General features: G+C 46.0%; 1 protein-coding gene across 21 annotated transcripts in view; it reads left to right on the forward strand.

The window, feature by feature from the left end:
• Positions 1 to 15,068, forward strand: part of RGS6 (regulator of G protein signaling 6) — a 650,515-nt gene that overhangs the window by 479,135 nt on the left and 156,312 nt on the right. For all 21 annotated transcript variants that reach the window (XM_019800705.2, XM_019800711.2, XM_019800720.2 and 18 more), the window contains 4 exons: positions 1,315 to 1,365; positions 4,625 to 4,731; positions 6,095 to 6,146; positions 12,647 to 12,711. In XM_019800705.2, the coding sequence (XP_019656264.1) occupies positions 1,315 to 1,365; positions 4,625 to 4,731; positions 6,095 to 6,146; positions 12,647 to 12,711 (275 nt within the window). The remainder of the gene's footprint in view (positions 1 to 1,314; positions 1,366 to 4,624; positions 4,732 to 6,094; positions 6,147 to 12,646; positions 12,712 to 15,068) is intronic.

Consider the following 15,068-nt stretch of genomic DNA (forward strand, 5'->3'; position numbering starts at 1 on the left):
AAAAAAAAAAAAAAACAGGAAAGAGCTCTAGGTCATGTCATGGGAAGAAATAGCTGAGGGAAGCAGGTATGTTTCACCTTGAGGGGAGAAAACTCAGGAAGAATGTTGATAGTATATCAGACAGACTCTCTCCAGAGCAAGAAGGTCTGGGTTTGTTTTTCTGTCAACAGAGGGCAAAATTAAGTCCAAAGACAGGAATTTAGAAAGGGTCAAATTTCTGCTCAGAGAAATCAAAGATGATTTCACTAGGACAGGCTGCCTAGGGGGGAATCTGTGATTCCCAGGTACTAGGGTTTTTCCCAGTGGAGATTATGGCACCTCCCGTCCAAGGTATTATAGGTGCAGGTCCTATATTGGCTAGGGTTGGAGTAGATAAGCCTTAAAAGTCCCTCTGACTCTTACAATTTTATACTAGTTAAGGTAGTACTCAATGTCAAAACAGACAAATCCCAACTTCTGGGGCTTAACACAACAAAGTTTATTTTTTAATCAAGTCAGAGCCCAAGACGGGCATCAATTTTTATGGTTGTTCAGGAGCCCAGACTCCTTCCACATTGTGGCTCTGTCCTCCCTGGGTTCTCGGGGTTCTCTCTATTCAGTCAGCAGATAGGGAATGAAGGGTGTGTAGGGTCACATGGGAGTTTTTATGGTCCAGGCCTAGAAGTGGTATACGTCATTTCCAGCCATATTCCATTGTAAGAACTCAATCTACACCAAACTGCAGAAGAGTCTAGAAATATAATCTAGTGATCCAAGGAACGGAGGAAAGAGGTTTTGGTAAACACATAGAAGTTTCTCCCCAGAAACAGGGGTATTTTCATTTAAAACAGGTCCATACCAGAAAAACCGGGAGTTTTGTTTTTTTTAAGGTTTTGTTGGTGGTGGTTGTTGGTTTTTAGGGAACTTAAGGTTACCTGTGTTGGTCAGGCCTTGTCAGTTACGGTAGGGAGCTAAAGAGGCCTCCTCCCTCAGGAAATATCCTGGGGGCCAGGTGTGGTAAAATTTCACCTAGCCTGTTTGGGGGAGTCATCAAAATCTGTATTTGCAGGGAGTCTCCTGTAGATACTCCCTAGAGGTGGGGACGCAAGATCATCCTGAGTCGTCAGAAGTGGGTTTTGTGGAAACAAATAGAACCATGACTACAGAAGTGTCCCAATGGATAGATGAGGTTAGTTAGGATGGAAAATCGTCAATATCACCCAGCTGTCTGGGCCTGTGCTAGTTGGAATTAGGACTTTCTTAAGTAAACATATTTCTTCTGCCACAGGGTAAGCATCCATGACATCTTCAGTTTAACTTGTTTTATCGTTTCAGGTACTGACATTGTGCAGTGGCTTATGAAGAACCTTTCCATCGAGGACCCAGGTACTTGACCCTGACTTTATATAAACTTCATGGTATTGAGAAACATCCCATAAACAAGTTCCAGACCAGATTCTCCTATCCTCCTGAGAACTGGACTTATAAATGTGAATCCCAAGATGTGGAATTGCTCTATTTACAAATAAAATTAATTTATTTTCTCGACTGAATATCTATCTTTAAGTCTAAATCACCCTTTGAGGAAATGAGCAATTATTTAGAGTGCCAAAGAGCCCGATACAATAACGTGTGAAATGAGATGAATTCTTATTAGCCACAGCAATTAAAGATAAGTTGTAGAGTTATCATGGAACAGCCTTATAGAGCCAGCTCTTAAAATTAGATTGCCTGATCCACAATTAAGATGTTTAATTATTTGCTAAGACTCCTTCTGCTTTCTGCTTCTGCAAGAAGTGAATGATTTTTCTTTCCAACCTTAATTGTGCATTCCAATTAGGAAAACCTTACCAGAAAAACAACAACAAAACTCTGGCCAATAAAACAGTTTCCAAATCTGTCCTCCCACCAGAAAATAAGTAAAATTTATTTTCACAGCATAATTAGAAAATGAGGAGTTTCAGAAAAATAAAAATTGCAGCTAAGTAAAGCTTACTATCCATGTGTTAGCTAATACTTTTCAGGGTTTCTTATATACTTCCTGTTTTAACTGAGTATCTCAATGCCTGAAGGTCATATTTATAAATATCCATTAATGTGGATATTTATGTTCTTGGGGATTAGACCTATCTGCCCCAAATTAAGTGGCTTCCAATGGCTGCTTTCTAAAGATTTTTTAAAAATTCCCTTTCTAGGTGTCTGTGATTCCTTGCTGGGGGTCCCTATATCAGCTCAGGAATTGCTCTGTTTTAATCTGATGCTCCAATATGCTATTGACTATGAAACAATACAATTTACGTGGCATTCAATGAAATATAGTTGCCAGAAATCTGAATGCCACAAAAGCAGGACATTCGTGGAAGTGACACTAGCCTTGTTCACCATCATGATTAATGGCCACTTCCATGACTAGTGAAAATTCTTAATTCTAGTCAAGCTCTTAATCCACAGGCANTGTTCTTGGGGATTAGACCTATCTGCCCCAAATTAAGTGGCTTCCAATGGCTGCTTTCTAAAGATATTTTAAAAATTCCCTTTCTAGGTGTCTGTGATTCCTTGCTGGGGGTCCCTATGTCAGCTCAGGAATTGCTCTGTTTTAATCTGATGCTCCAATATGCTATTGACTATGAAACAATACAATTTACGTGGCATTCAATGAAATATAGTTGCCAGAAATCTGAATGCCACAAAAGCAGGACATTCGTGGAAGTGACACTAGCCTTGTTCACCATCATGATTAATGGCCACTTCCATGACTAGTGAAAATTCTTAATTCTAGTCAAGCTCTTAATCCACAGGCAGAAACTGTGACTTCACATCCTCTTAAGGAAAGAATCCAAATTAACCACGCCGCGTGTTTCCCTCATGCAGCCTGGACTTGCCATTGTCCACTTGTAAAAACGGGACTGAATACATTTCTACCGGTTTAGTTCCATGTATTTAAAGTCAACGTTCCTTTGGTTACAATGCTACGCCGAAGGAGTACCTTTCTTCATGGCGGTCTTTTCTCTTCCAGTAGCACTATGCTCTTTGCCTTTTTACAGTAATCCTTGTATTTCTGTCACATATTTATTATGGTCTTTAGTAGCACTTGCAGTATTGTGAGAGCCCTGAGCCAGCCGGTGGCAGGGGAATAGGCTTCAGGAAGCCTCCGACCCTCATAGGAGAAGTTTCCCTGAAAGGTCGTGAACAATAAGGATCCTATCTATGGAGCTCTCTTAGACTCGAATGGCCTTGGGAGGACATCCAAGTATTGGGAACTGTTTGGGCTTCCGAGAAATGGATGAGGAGGAATTTAGAACAGTTCACCAGCTGGGACTAGAAGGGTGGAAATGAGGCAAATCAAGGCCCCAGGAAGCCAGGCTCATCCAGCGTCTGCCACTCCCTCCCTCCCATCTCACTCCCCGTCTGCCATATAGCTAAGCAAAACCACAGAGGGTGAAATGAGAGTTCTAGCTCCTACATGGGTGACGTGAAAGTCACCTTCTTACTGGATGTTGTTCGCTCTTCTTGGGGAAGGAGAAGCTGCCAGTGATGAAACTCTTCTTTTTTTTTTTGCTGGACCCATGATTCTTGAAGCATATAGACACGGATCATCACTAAGCAAATAAGATACAACTTCATTCATTCTGATTGCACCAGTTATTCCCAAAGGATAGGTGATTCTAAATAAGCAAAACACTTGGATTATATACGACCTCTTGAGAAGTTTGCAAGTAAAGACAAGGCAAGTTGCTTTAAAAAATTCAGAGCTTACGAAATTAATAATTTCTGGAGACTCCTTAAGCATATCAATAATTTCCACATCCCAAAATTCATTTTTTACCAGTAAGAGTACTTTCATATTTGTGAAAGATTATCATGCATGGTAGAACCATGTAGATTTGTTACTTTTTTTCTTAGCTCTGCTCAGAATAAATATAAATTCTTAACTACGTGAATCTATTTATGGCTGGTACTAAGTCACAAAACAATGGGTTGATTGTGGCAAAAATATACATATTTCTGTCAGGCCAGTCTCCCTTTGCCACTCCCCACTGCAGTGCCCTTCCTCCAATTTTGTAAGAAAGGGAGGTTATACTCTGTGTGCATAAGAGAAGGGAAATGCTCTCCTCATCTCCAGTGGGACTGTCATGTAGGGGAATGCCATGGGAGTCCAGAGCCTCTCTGGGCAGTGAGGCTGCATGCTCATTGCTGGGGATGGTAAACGGGTGAAACTAGCAACATGAATCAGGGCTGCCCGCACCTACTGAGCACCGGCCCTGCTAAGCACTTACATGAAACATCCAACTTGATTCAGTACAGGTGGGTATGTGCCAGAGCCCTTGCTCTTAACCATGAAGCCACTTTCTTCTGGAAGTCTTGGGGAAGTTAAGCAATGTCACACTCTCAGAGCTGGGGTCCTGATGAGTCCCAGACACATGCTGGCCCTTCCCAACCACTGACACCTGCCCCCTCCAGCCCAGTGCATTGATATCAAAGGTTATCAATCAATCAGTCAATCAATCATGCAGTTATCTGAGGGTGAGGACAATCGGCTTCCGGATGCCTTTCTGCCCTTCTGCCTTACATTCCAGGTAAGGAGCCCCGCACTCTGACAGCTTGCTAAACACTCCTCTCTCTCTCTCCTGCCCTGTCCATGCAGTTGAAGCAATACACTTGGGAAGCCTTATAGCTGCCCAGGGCTACATCTTTCCAATCTCAGACCACGTTCTCACCATGAAGGATGATGGCACCTTTTACCGTTTCCAGGTAGGCCTGCCAGCTCCTCCCCCTGAAGAACCTTCTCTTAACCTCTGATCGCAGATTGGAACTTCCTACAAAACTGAGGGTATTTAAGGGAGCAACACTTACCTCCCACCAGCCCTGGGAAGGCTAAACAAGCTTTTATTTGGGCCATTTATTGTTGGGGGCGGTGGGCGGATTTTCCACATATTTCCTCATTCATTCTGAAGAACAAACTTTTAGGAGGTAAATATCACCCATTTGACAGATGAGAACACTGAGGTGTTCTGAGCATAGGTGAGCCCGATGGCAAAGTCCTTGATCTTTCTCCTCTATCATGCCACCTTCCTGGTGTGAAGTTTCTATCCACTGCCTCACCCCTCCCACCCATCGTCCTCTCCTTGTCACAGATCCTGTCCAAGAGGGAAATGGGGCAGAGGATAAGGGGCTGTGCCAAAGTCAACACCAAGGGATTTGGAGTGGAGTTCTTCAGACAGTGTCAAAGGGTATCTCAGTCTATTCTGGCTACTNCGTCCTCTCCTTGTCACAGATCCTGTCCTAGAGGGAAATGGGGCAGAGGATAAGGGGCTGTGCCAAAGTCAACACCAAGGGATTTGGAGTGGAGTTTTTCAGACAGTGTCAAAGGGTATCTCAGTCTGTTCTGGCTACCATAGCAAAATACCACAGACTGAGTGGCTTAAACCACAGAAATTTATTTCTCACCATTCTGCAGGCTAGAAGTCCAGGATCCAGGTTCCAGTGGGTTAGGTTTCTGGTGAGAGCTCTCATCTGGGCTTCCCGGCAGCCACTTCTCGCTGTATCCTCCTCACCTGGCAGAGACGGAGAGAAAGCAAGCTCTCTGGCAGNAGAGAGAAAGCAAGCTCTCTGGCATCTCCTCTTCTAAGGACACTAATCCTATGGGCTCAGGGCCCCACCCTTGTGACCTCATTTAACCTTAATTACTCTCTTACTCTAAAGACAGCCACACTGCAGGCTAGGGCTTCCATGAGTCAGTTTTAGGGGGACACAGTTCAAATGGAGAAAAAGGAATTTGGAGCTTGTGTGCCCAGTACATTGTGCCAGTCTGAATTCTATTGTCTTGGGATAAGAAATGTTTGCCCTATAAACTAAGTTTCTCATTTTTGCATTTATTTTGCTCACCTTGGATTTCATTTCTCAATACCTAGGTTAAGCTGTTGACAGCCTCAGCTGCATTAAGAATGGGGGAAGGTGGGGGGGAGGTGTAGTGTCAGCACGAAAGAGACGGGACAGAGCCTCCCGTCACCAGGAGGGGTCCTCACTGGGTGCTGGAGAGGGTGGACCCTGGCTCCGGGCAGAGGGGGGCAGGTGCCGGCCTTCCTCGAGTCCTGACACCTGTGCTCTTTTGCAGGCCCCGTACTTTTGGCCTTCGAACTGCTGGGAGCCTGAAAACACCGATTACGGTGAGCAGTGAAGAAGTGTCACTCCCGGGAGTGGGGAAGACAAATGCCGGTGTCTGGGTGACTGCCGCGCAGGGAGGAGGGGTCGTTCTCCTGCTTAATGCTTCTCATTCTGTTGACATGTAATAAGCTCCCTGTTCCACATAATGAAGAAAGACAGAGCACACTGATAGATGCAGCCTTTGGAAGGGAATGGGGGAAGGGAAGAAAGCTCCATCAAGCTGGCCCATGTGCTCATTCCGTGGAGCCATGGAGAGCCAAGACAGTGGTTGCTGGCCAGTCCTTTCTGGGGCAGGGTTTCAGGGAGGGCCGGATCCAGGGGCCACCTCCCCCTAGTTCTTTCTATTCTCACAGCCTTGTTAAGACTTATTAATAATTCATTGGTGTTTCTGATAGTTAGAAGTTAGGGGGGAAGGGAGACAGACCAGGGAGGAGTTTACAGAAGTTACCCTGGAGGAGGAAAATAAAGAGTGGGTGAAGCTGGGGGCTTGGCAAAAAGGGAGTTAGCTCTGTCCAGGCAGGGATCTATTAGACTCTGGCCATATACCCTCCATGACACTGTTCAATACTTCCACGTGCCAATCCTCTAAAGAAGTTATACGGTCCCCATACTCCAGATAAAGAAGCTGAGGCTCAGAGAGGCCACATCCTCACACTTCTCACCTTGCATTCTGTTTATCTGGATGTCCAGGCAGTCGCAGGCTCCAGGAAGGCCGGGACTGGTCCTACCTGCCCACTCTCGTGTTCCCCAGTGCACCGTGCACGGCCGAGGCATAGCTGGCCCGCAATAAATAGTTGCTGACAGTTCTGGTTCTTTATTAAAGGTGATTAACAGACACTCAGTAGAAGCATCAGAATTGGAACTCAGATGTAAGTGCCTTCCAGGCCCATGCTTCTTTCACCGTCTGCCCCTTTGCATAGCATCCTTGTCACTGACTTGGCTGCTAAGGCAGTCCACAGTGCCTCTCCTTGGGACTGGGGCGCTCGGGGAGACCCACAGCTTCTCCCTAGGCTCTTTGCAGGATTGCTGCTCAGGGAGGCAGAGGCAGCTGCAGAGAAGGGGGGGAGAAGTGCAGCCGGGTAGTGTTCAGGGAAGCCTGTCCTGCAGACCTTGCGATGAGCTAGATTGGCTCGCCCCCAGTGCCAGCAGGTGGGAGCGGTGCGGACAGTGGGGCGCGGACAAGTCATTGCCTACTAAGACTACAGTTGTTCTGTTTTCGGGTCTGAAGACGACCCTTAGGCAAGGGGCAGGCCTTCTGATGGTCTCCACAGCTGTCTGCAGGCATCATGGGGGAACAGTGCCTCTCCTTGGGACTGGGGCGCTCGGGGAGACCCACAGCTTCTCCCTAGGCTCTTTGCAGGATTGCTGCTCAGGGAGGCAGAGGCAGCTGCAGAGAAGGGGGGGAGAAGTGCAGCCGGGTAGTGTTCAGGGAAGCCTGTCCTGCAGACCTTGCGATGAGCTAGATTGGCTCGCCCCCAGTGCCAGCAGGTGGGAGCGGTGCGGACAGTGGGGCGCGGACAAGTCATTGCCTACTAAGACTACAGTTGTTCTGTTTTCGGGTCTGAAGACGACCCTTAGGCAAGGGGCAGGCCTTCTGATGGTCTCCACAGCTGTCTGCAGGCATCATGGGGGATCCCTCTGGAACTGGGCTGTGCTCTACACGATATGATAAGTGGATAAGCAAGGCTTCCAACTCAAAATCAGAGCTACATTGGCCGTTCTCAAAACAAATTCTTCTGGGGCTGAAATACTGCTCACGAAAGCCCAACTGGAAATTTGAGTAATTGTAGCTCAGATCCGTGTAGCAGCCATGTGCCCTTGTGAATGTGAAAACCGATATTCTTACAGGCAGCGAAGGGGCGGGGGCGGGGGTGGCAGGGCCAGGGAACTAGACCCTAGTAAGATGAAAATACCTGACTATGAACCCATAAAGCTTCGTCTATCGGGCACTGTGTACACCAGAGCCTTAGTTCCCTTTCTCTGCAGAGCTCCTCCACATCGTGATTTTACGTGCAGCATGAACAAGGATAGAAATTACAATTTATATCAGGCGCTCATTAAAACAAGATTATTTTGAATTCCTGTGCCACAACTTTGGCGAATCAGGTGGCGAAGTCAAGGTATGGGATGCAGAAATACTCACCTGCATTTACAAAGCAGTTCAGCTGAAAAATCAAAGTATTTACCGAGAGAGAATTTAGCGCAGCAGCTCCAAGATCAATGAGCTCCACAGGCTGTGTGATCTGGGCAAGCTATTTAGCCTCTCTGTGCCTCAGAAACTTCATGTGCAAATTAGAACAATAGTAGTACTCCTATCTAGTGTTGTTGTGTTAGATGAAATGCAATGGCTGTAAGGCTTGGTGTGTGACCCATAGTAAGGATTCAGTAGAAGCCGTGGTGGTGGTTAGTCTTAGTACGACTAAGGTAATGTTTGACAGTATTAGCACTGTGGTGGCCCTCTTGCAGAGAGGATGTGAAAGCAAAGCTAGGAACTCAGAATAGGTATGATTTGGAATGATGAAGAGCCAAAAACTTTCATTCATTCATTCAACAAACCTGTACTGATCACCTACTCTGTGTCAGTTGCTAGGGCACAGATTTAAATAAGTCACAGTCTTACCATCCAAGCATTCCAGGCCGGGGGAGGCAGCGTGATGGGGAGCAAGAGGGTGGTGAGGGGTCTGATCTGAGTGTTCAGAGGTTTCATGTTGATGAAGAATGACTGAGAAGGTTGAATCGTTTCGGAGGGTCAGGTTTATCAAAAAGCCATCGGAGTCAAGGAGAGACCTTTAGAATGGATGGAGCAGCTCTAGGGCATCTCAACAATGGGAACGACCTGAAAAAGTTTCCTCACCTGTAAAATGAGGATAATCACAGAACCCACCTCATAGGGTTCTTGTGGGGATGGGGTAGGTGAACATTTGGAAAGTCTCTAGAATGGCACCTGACAGTCAATGAGCTTCATACAGGGGTAGGGGCTATTATGGTGATGCCTCAACATGCAAAACAGTGCTCGGCACAGAAGAGGCCCTCAGTAAATGTTTAAATGGATGAACGAATGAATAAATGAAAGAGTATATGGGACGGCGGATGTCATTATGGAAAAAGCTCTGAACTAGGTTTCCATTCTAAGTCTACCTCCACCACTAACGGGCCTGTGGCAATGAGGGGCCTGAGCTTGATGGTGACCAAGGTTTCTTCCAATGCTACAATCCCATTGTACTAAAACATAATTCGAAGGTATGAGGAGGACAGAGAAATACACATTATACAGGTTCCCTGGTTTATGAGATTGAGGTAAATGATGTCACTCATGAAGACAAAGTTTGAGAAGGGAGTCAATCCTTTAAGTACATTGAAATAAGATGGGCTCAGTATTTTCTTTTTTTAAGATTTTATTTGTTTATTTGAGAGAGAGAGAGAGAGAGCACAAGCCAAGGGAAAGGCAGAGGGAGAAGCAGACTCCCCACCAAGCAGGGAGCCCGATGTGGGACATAATCCCAAAACCCTGGGATCATGACCTGAGCCAAAGGCAGATACTTAACTAACTGAGCCACCCAGGCACCCCTCAATATTTTCTTATTGTTTAATTGCACATGTAATATATGAATCCATTCATTTCATAAAATTTTGAATGTTTTCTATTTTTATCACAGTAAGATGCAGTGAGCTTGAGATGCCAGGAGGTAGGATTGCCAGGTGTGAGGGTGAGGAGACAAAGATTTTCCAATGAGAAATAAAATATCTAAGGAAAACCAGCATCTGAGCTTAAAGCAAGTGCCCCAGATGCCCTGTAATAGGACTGGCTGTCACTGCCAATGGTCGCTTGATTGGTTAGCCCTGTGGAAGGCTATAGTAGAACAGACGAGCCCCAAGTTCCATACCAAGGAAAGGTCGACTCAGCAGCTACATCCTACCTCCCTAGTAGTGGTGAACAGACTCCCTAACATGGGACCTTCGCCACAGGGGAAGCAAGCTGAAAGCACGTGACCATGAAGCTCATGGTGGTCGGGAATGGTACCAGCTTTGCAGACCATGCGTGGTATTTTGCTTTACAACACAGCTGGCCCATTCTGACCCAGGTGGGTTAGAAATTTCTCAGGATGATTCCACTTAAATAAAGCCCACAGCCCAACCTGGGTTGGACTTTCCTGCATCCTGCATTTATCCAGTACAAAACACTGCTTGGGATAGCATTGTCAAAGCAGCTTTCACCTCCACTGAGCTGCTCGGCCCCTGGGTCAACAAGACGAGCCTGGTGGGGATGGTGACAGGCTTCCTCTTTAGGTAGCTCCCAATTCCATAGGCTGCCAAGACAGTGGTCCAAGAGAGTGAAGGAGGTACCTTATAATAGAACAGATGCCTCTTTGTCAGACGTTATGGAGAGCTACGGCTGCCTGGTTCTCTGGAAAAGCTGGTAAGTGGAGGATTATGAAAAAAAGATACATACATACTGTCATCACTTCGTATCAACATAAACTATACAAAGAAACAATCGTTTGATAGCTTTTTGAGATAGGACCAAAGACTCTCTTTGATTATGGGCCCCAATAATTTGACTTTCCTTCTTAACTAAACCACACTCAAGATAAACCATCCAGTTTTGGCATCATTAAAGTGCATTAAGAATTTAAAAACAGGGAGCCTGCGTGGCTCAGTTGGTTAAGCATCTGCCTTCAGCTCAGGTCATGATCCTGGGGTCCTGGGGTGGAGTCCTACATCGGGCTCCCTGCTCAGTGGGGAGTCTGCTTCCCCCTCTGCCTCTGATGCTTCCCCTGCTTATGCTCTCTCACTCTCTTTCTCTCTCTGTCAAATAAATAAATAAAATCTAAAAACAAAACAAACAACAAAAAAAACCTTCATTTTTTTTTAAAGATTTTATTTATGTTTTTGACAGAGAGAGGCAGCAAGAGAGGGAACACAAGCAAGGGGAGGGTGAGAAGGAGAAGCAGACTTCCCACTGAGCAGGGAGCCCGATGCAGGGCTCGATCCCAGGACCCCAGGATCATGACCTGAGCGGAAGGCAGATGCTTAACGNCAGCTGAGCCACCCAGGCACCCCATAAAAACACTTCAGAAACAACCTGTTTGTGGACCCCTTTCAGATTTTTGTTATTTTTTTCCCCATTTTTCAGTTATTTCACCTCTACCAAACTCATGAGCTATTGTCTTAGCCAACTCTTCTTTATCAAGTCGTTCTGAACCATTCACCTGGGTCTTCATAGAAACAACAATTCTCTCTTTTCACATTAATTTCATTTGTTAAATGCAATATTTAGGGAACTTACATTATTAAAATACCAGGTATGAGGGACATAAACAGATTTGAGAACAAACACAACTGACTCTGACTCTCACTTATGACTTGACGGGCATGAGCAGAAGCGTGAGCACACTGGAGCAGGCTGCCTGAGGTTGCAGCATGCTGTAAGCTGCCAGGAGCACATCGTTCAGACCACATGGAGGAGGTTGATTGATCCAGCAAGGAGATGACTAGATCTCCTAGTATAACTAAGTCGTCAAACCACAGGTCAGCCACAGGTCCTCTCTTCCATTCTCTCCTGGTCATCCTATTGGTCATTCACACAGCTCATCTGTTGTCTTCCCTGGATCGTTCTTCTTGGCACTGGAGAAGGAGGGAGATACTGAAGAAGCAGAAGGAGGGAGAGGAAGTGATGAAGGCAGGTCGCAGAAAGAATCCTCTGGCAACAGAGGGCCGAGAACTCTTCTTTAGTTTGGGAGGAGGGACCCAAATTGTCCACGCTCTCTTTCCACTGTCCATACACTCCACCTGGCAGGCTGGCACTGGTGGGAGGTGTAGGGATTCAAACTGAGTAGGACACAGCCTCTGTCCTGGAAGAGCCCTCAGCCTAGAGCGAGTAAACCTATGATCACAGTGCACTGGAATTAAGTTTCTTAGGTTGGGTAGATGCTCTGGAACACAGATCTGGGTCTTCCAAGATTAGTAGGAGGTTGCCAGAGAGAGGAAAAGAAGAGGGAAGTGGAAAGACCTTCCAAATGGGCAGAAGCGTGGAACTGAAAAGGATTTGGTAGCCTCACATGCCCGAGTGAGACTAAGAAAGAAGAGGTTGACAAGGTAAGCAGACTGGATCTTAACCAAGTATTCCACCCTAAGGAGCCCAACTATTCTTCTGAGGTCGCTGAGGAAGCAGTGCAGGGAGTATAGGCAGGAAGGTAACATGATCATATTTGTAAAAGCTGACCCTGGTGGGGGATGTTTGGGGTGAAACAGAGTGAGGAGGATGAAAGGGAGCAGTCAAGACTTGGGAGATGGAGTCCTCGTCCGATTCTGACCTTCAGGAAGATTCCTGCAGGTTAGGAGTCATGGCTTCCACACAGAAGCATATTCTGCACAGTGCAGTGCTGGGCATGCAGGGAAGGCTGGATGGATGGCTGGACGAGTGCATGGACAGACAGATGGATGGATTTGTGACACCACCACACTGCTGGTTTTGCACACGTCATTTCTCTTCTTCCCCCAGCCATCTATCTCTGTAAGAGGACAATGCAGAATAAAGCAAGGCTGGAACTGGCGGATTATGAAGCAGTAAGTACAGTTATTTTTCAGCTCAGGTGTGAGAGGAGAGTTGAACTGTGACTGCGGCTCTGTTTCTGTTTCTATTTTCCCTTTTTTCTCTCCCTAGTCCCTTTCAGACAATGGAAAAGAAGTCCCTTTTATTTCCCCTCCTTTGTTCTCACCTCTTCTTACCATCCAATAAAATTACATCATTATACAAAGAGCTCTCAAAACTCAGCAATAAGAAAACAAACAGCTCAAAATGGTCAAAAGAATTGAACAGACACTTCACCAAAGAGGACATTAAGGACGACAAATAAACACATTAAGAGATGTTCAACATTAGCAGCCGTTAGGGGAGTAAAGATTATATCCATGTGGAGATGCCACTACAGACCTATTAGAGTGGCCAAAATAAAAAGTCCTGGGAGTGCCCAGTGGGAGCGCAAAATGGCACAGCCAGTCTGGAAACTGGTTTGGCAGTTTCTTATGAAGTTAAGCATACACTTCCTATATAACCAAGCAGTCCTGCTCCTATGCACATACCCCAGAGAAATCAGAACTTCTGTTCACACAAAAACCTGGGTATAGCAGCTCTGTGATAAACAAAAGCTGAAAACAACCCAAATGTGCTTTAGGAGGTAAAGGGTGAAATGAACGTTGGTATGTCCATTCAGAGGAATACTCCTCTGTGGTGAAAAGGAGTAAACTATTGTTCCACACGACCACTTGGATGAGTATTCAAGACATTATGTGGAATGGAAGAAGCCAGTCTCAAAAGATTACAAACTGTCTGATTCCATTTATATGACATTCTTGTAAATACAAAACCATCATGAGGGAGAACAGATCCCTGGTTGCTGGGAGTTACAGATGGGGGTATAATGTGGCTATACAGAGACAGCACAGGGCATTTTTTGGAGGTGATGGAACTATTCTGTATCCTAATTGTGTTGTATGTATGTATGGATTCATACATGTGTTAAAATGCATACAGCTGTACACGAAAAGGAAAAAAAAAGGGGCAATATGAGAATTTTTAAAACTTAATATTTGATAATTTTTAATTGCATCTTTAAATCCAACTCCCCCGTTCTTGGCAGTAGATTCTAAGGACCAAATCCAATCTAGAAGATCAGATATGTGTCAGACAAAGTATATACATTTCCAGTTCTCCTCCTGCACCACCTTCTTTCACAAAATGTGATTTCTGCAAAAATCGGAGGCCCAGCCACACTCACACTCATTCCCATTTAACAGAACCAAGACACAGAGGATTCGAAGACTCAGATCATTTTTTAAATAGTTCAAATTTATGGTTACAGACTCTTTCCCCCAAACCAAACTTTATATGGGTCACAGAGAATATGGGAAATTGACCCGATTTTTACATACCCTCCAGAAGGCACGGAAGCTGCTGAGCCATGAAATGACTGAAGGGCTGGCAGTGAGGGGAGGGGCAGCTCTGGGCGCAGTGAGGAGTCCTTCCCTGGTAATCCAACATTCACAGGACTTACAGCTCCTTCCTTCCAGACATCCCTCTCGTGCTGCCTCAGTTTCCCACAATAAGTGTGAGGCCCACTGCATCAGACTTTGTCATTCTTGGGGACCTGTCACAGGCTAGTGGGGAAACGTGGTACAGTTGACCCAGGGCCTCAGGACCTGGCCGAAGTGTGCTTATCAATGCGAGCCATTACATATAAAGATGTTCGAACATGATGACCTTCCCAAGCAAACCCTAGCATGGTTGTTCTGTAGATCTGAGCATCNGAGGAGTCCTTCCCTGGTAATCCAACATTCACAGGACTTACAGCTCCTTCCTTCCAGACATCCCTCTCGTGCTGCCTCAGTTTCCCACAATAAGTGTGAGGCCCACTGCATCAGACTTTGTCATTCTTGGGGACCTGTCACAGGATAGTGGGGAAACATGGTACAGTTGACCCAGGGCCTCAGGACCTGGCCGAAGTGTGCCTATCAATGCGAGCCATTACATATAAAGATGTTCGAACATGATGACCTTCCCAAGCAAACCCTAGCATGGTTGTTCTGTAGATCTGAGCATCCTGGGCACCCAGTTCCTGTCCCCATCAGCCCTCCTGTGCCAGCTGTCACCACTCCTTCAGAATCTACTCGCCTACTTCTGCACACCCAGTGCGAGGTGCCACATCCCTTCCTAACGTGACCTGTCAGAAAGACCCGGCCTTGGGGCGCCTGGGTGGCACAGTGGTTAGGCATCTGCCTTCGGCTCAGGGCGTGATCCCGGCGTTATGGGATCGAGCCCCACATCAGGCTCCTCTGCTATGAGCCTGCTTCTTCCTCTCCCACTCACCCTGCTTGTGTTCCCTCTCTCGCTGGCTGTCTCTATCTCTGTCAAATAAATAAATAAA

This window comes from Ailuropoda melanoleuca, chromosome 14 (assembly GCF_002007445.2).
Source record: "Ailuropoda melanoleuca isolate Jingjing chromosome 14, ASM200744v2, whole genome shotgun sequence".
Lineage (NCBI taxonomy): Eukaryota > Metazoa > Chordata > Mammalia > Carnivora > Ursidae > Ailuropoda > Ailuropoda melanoleuca.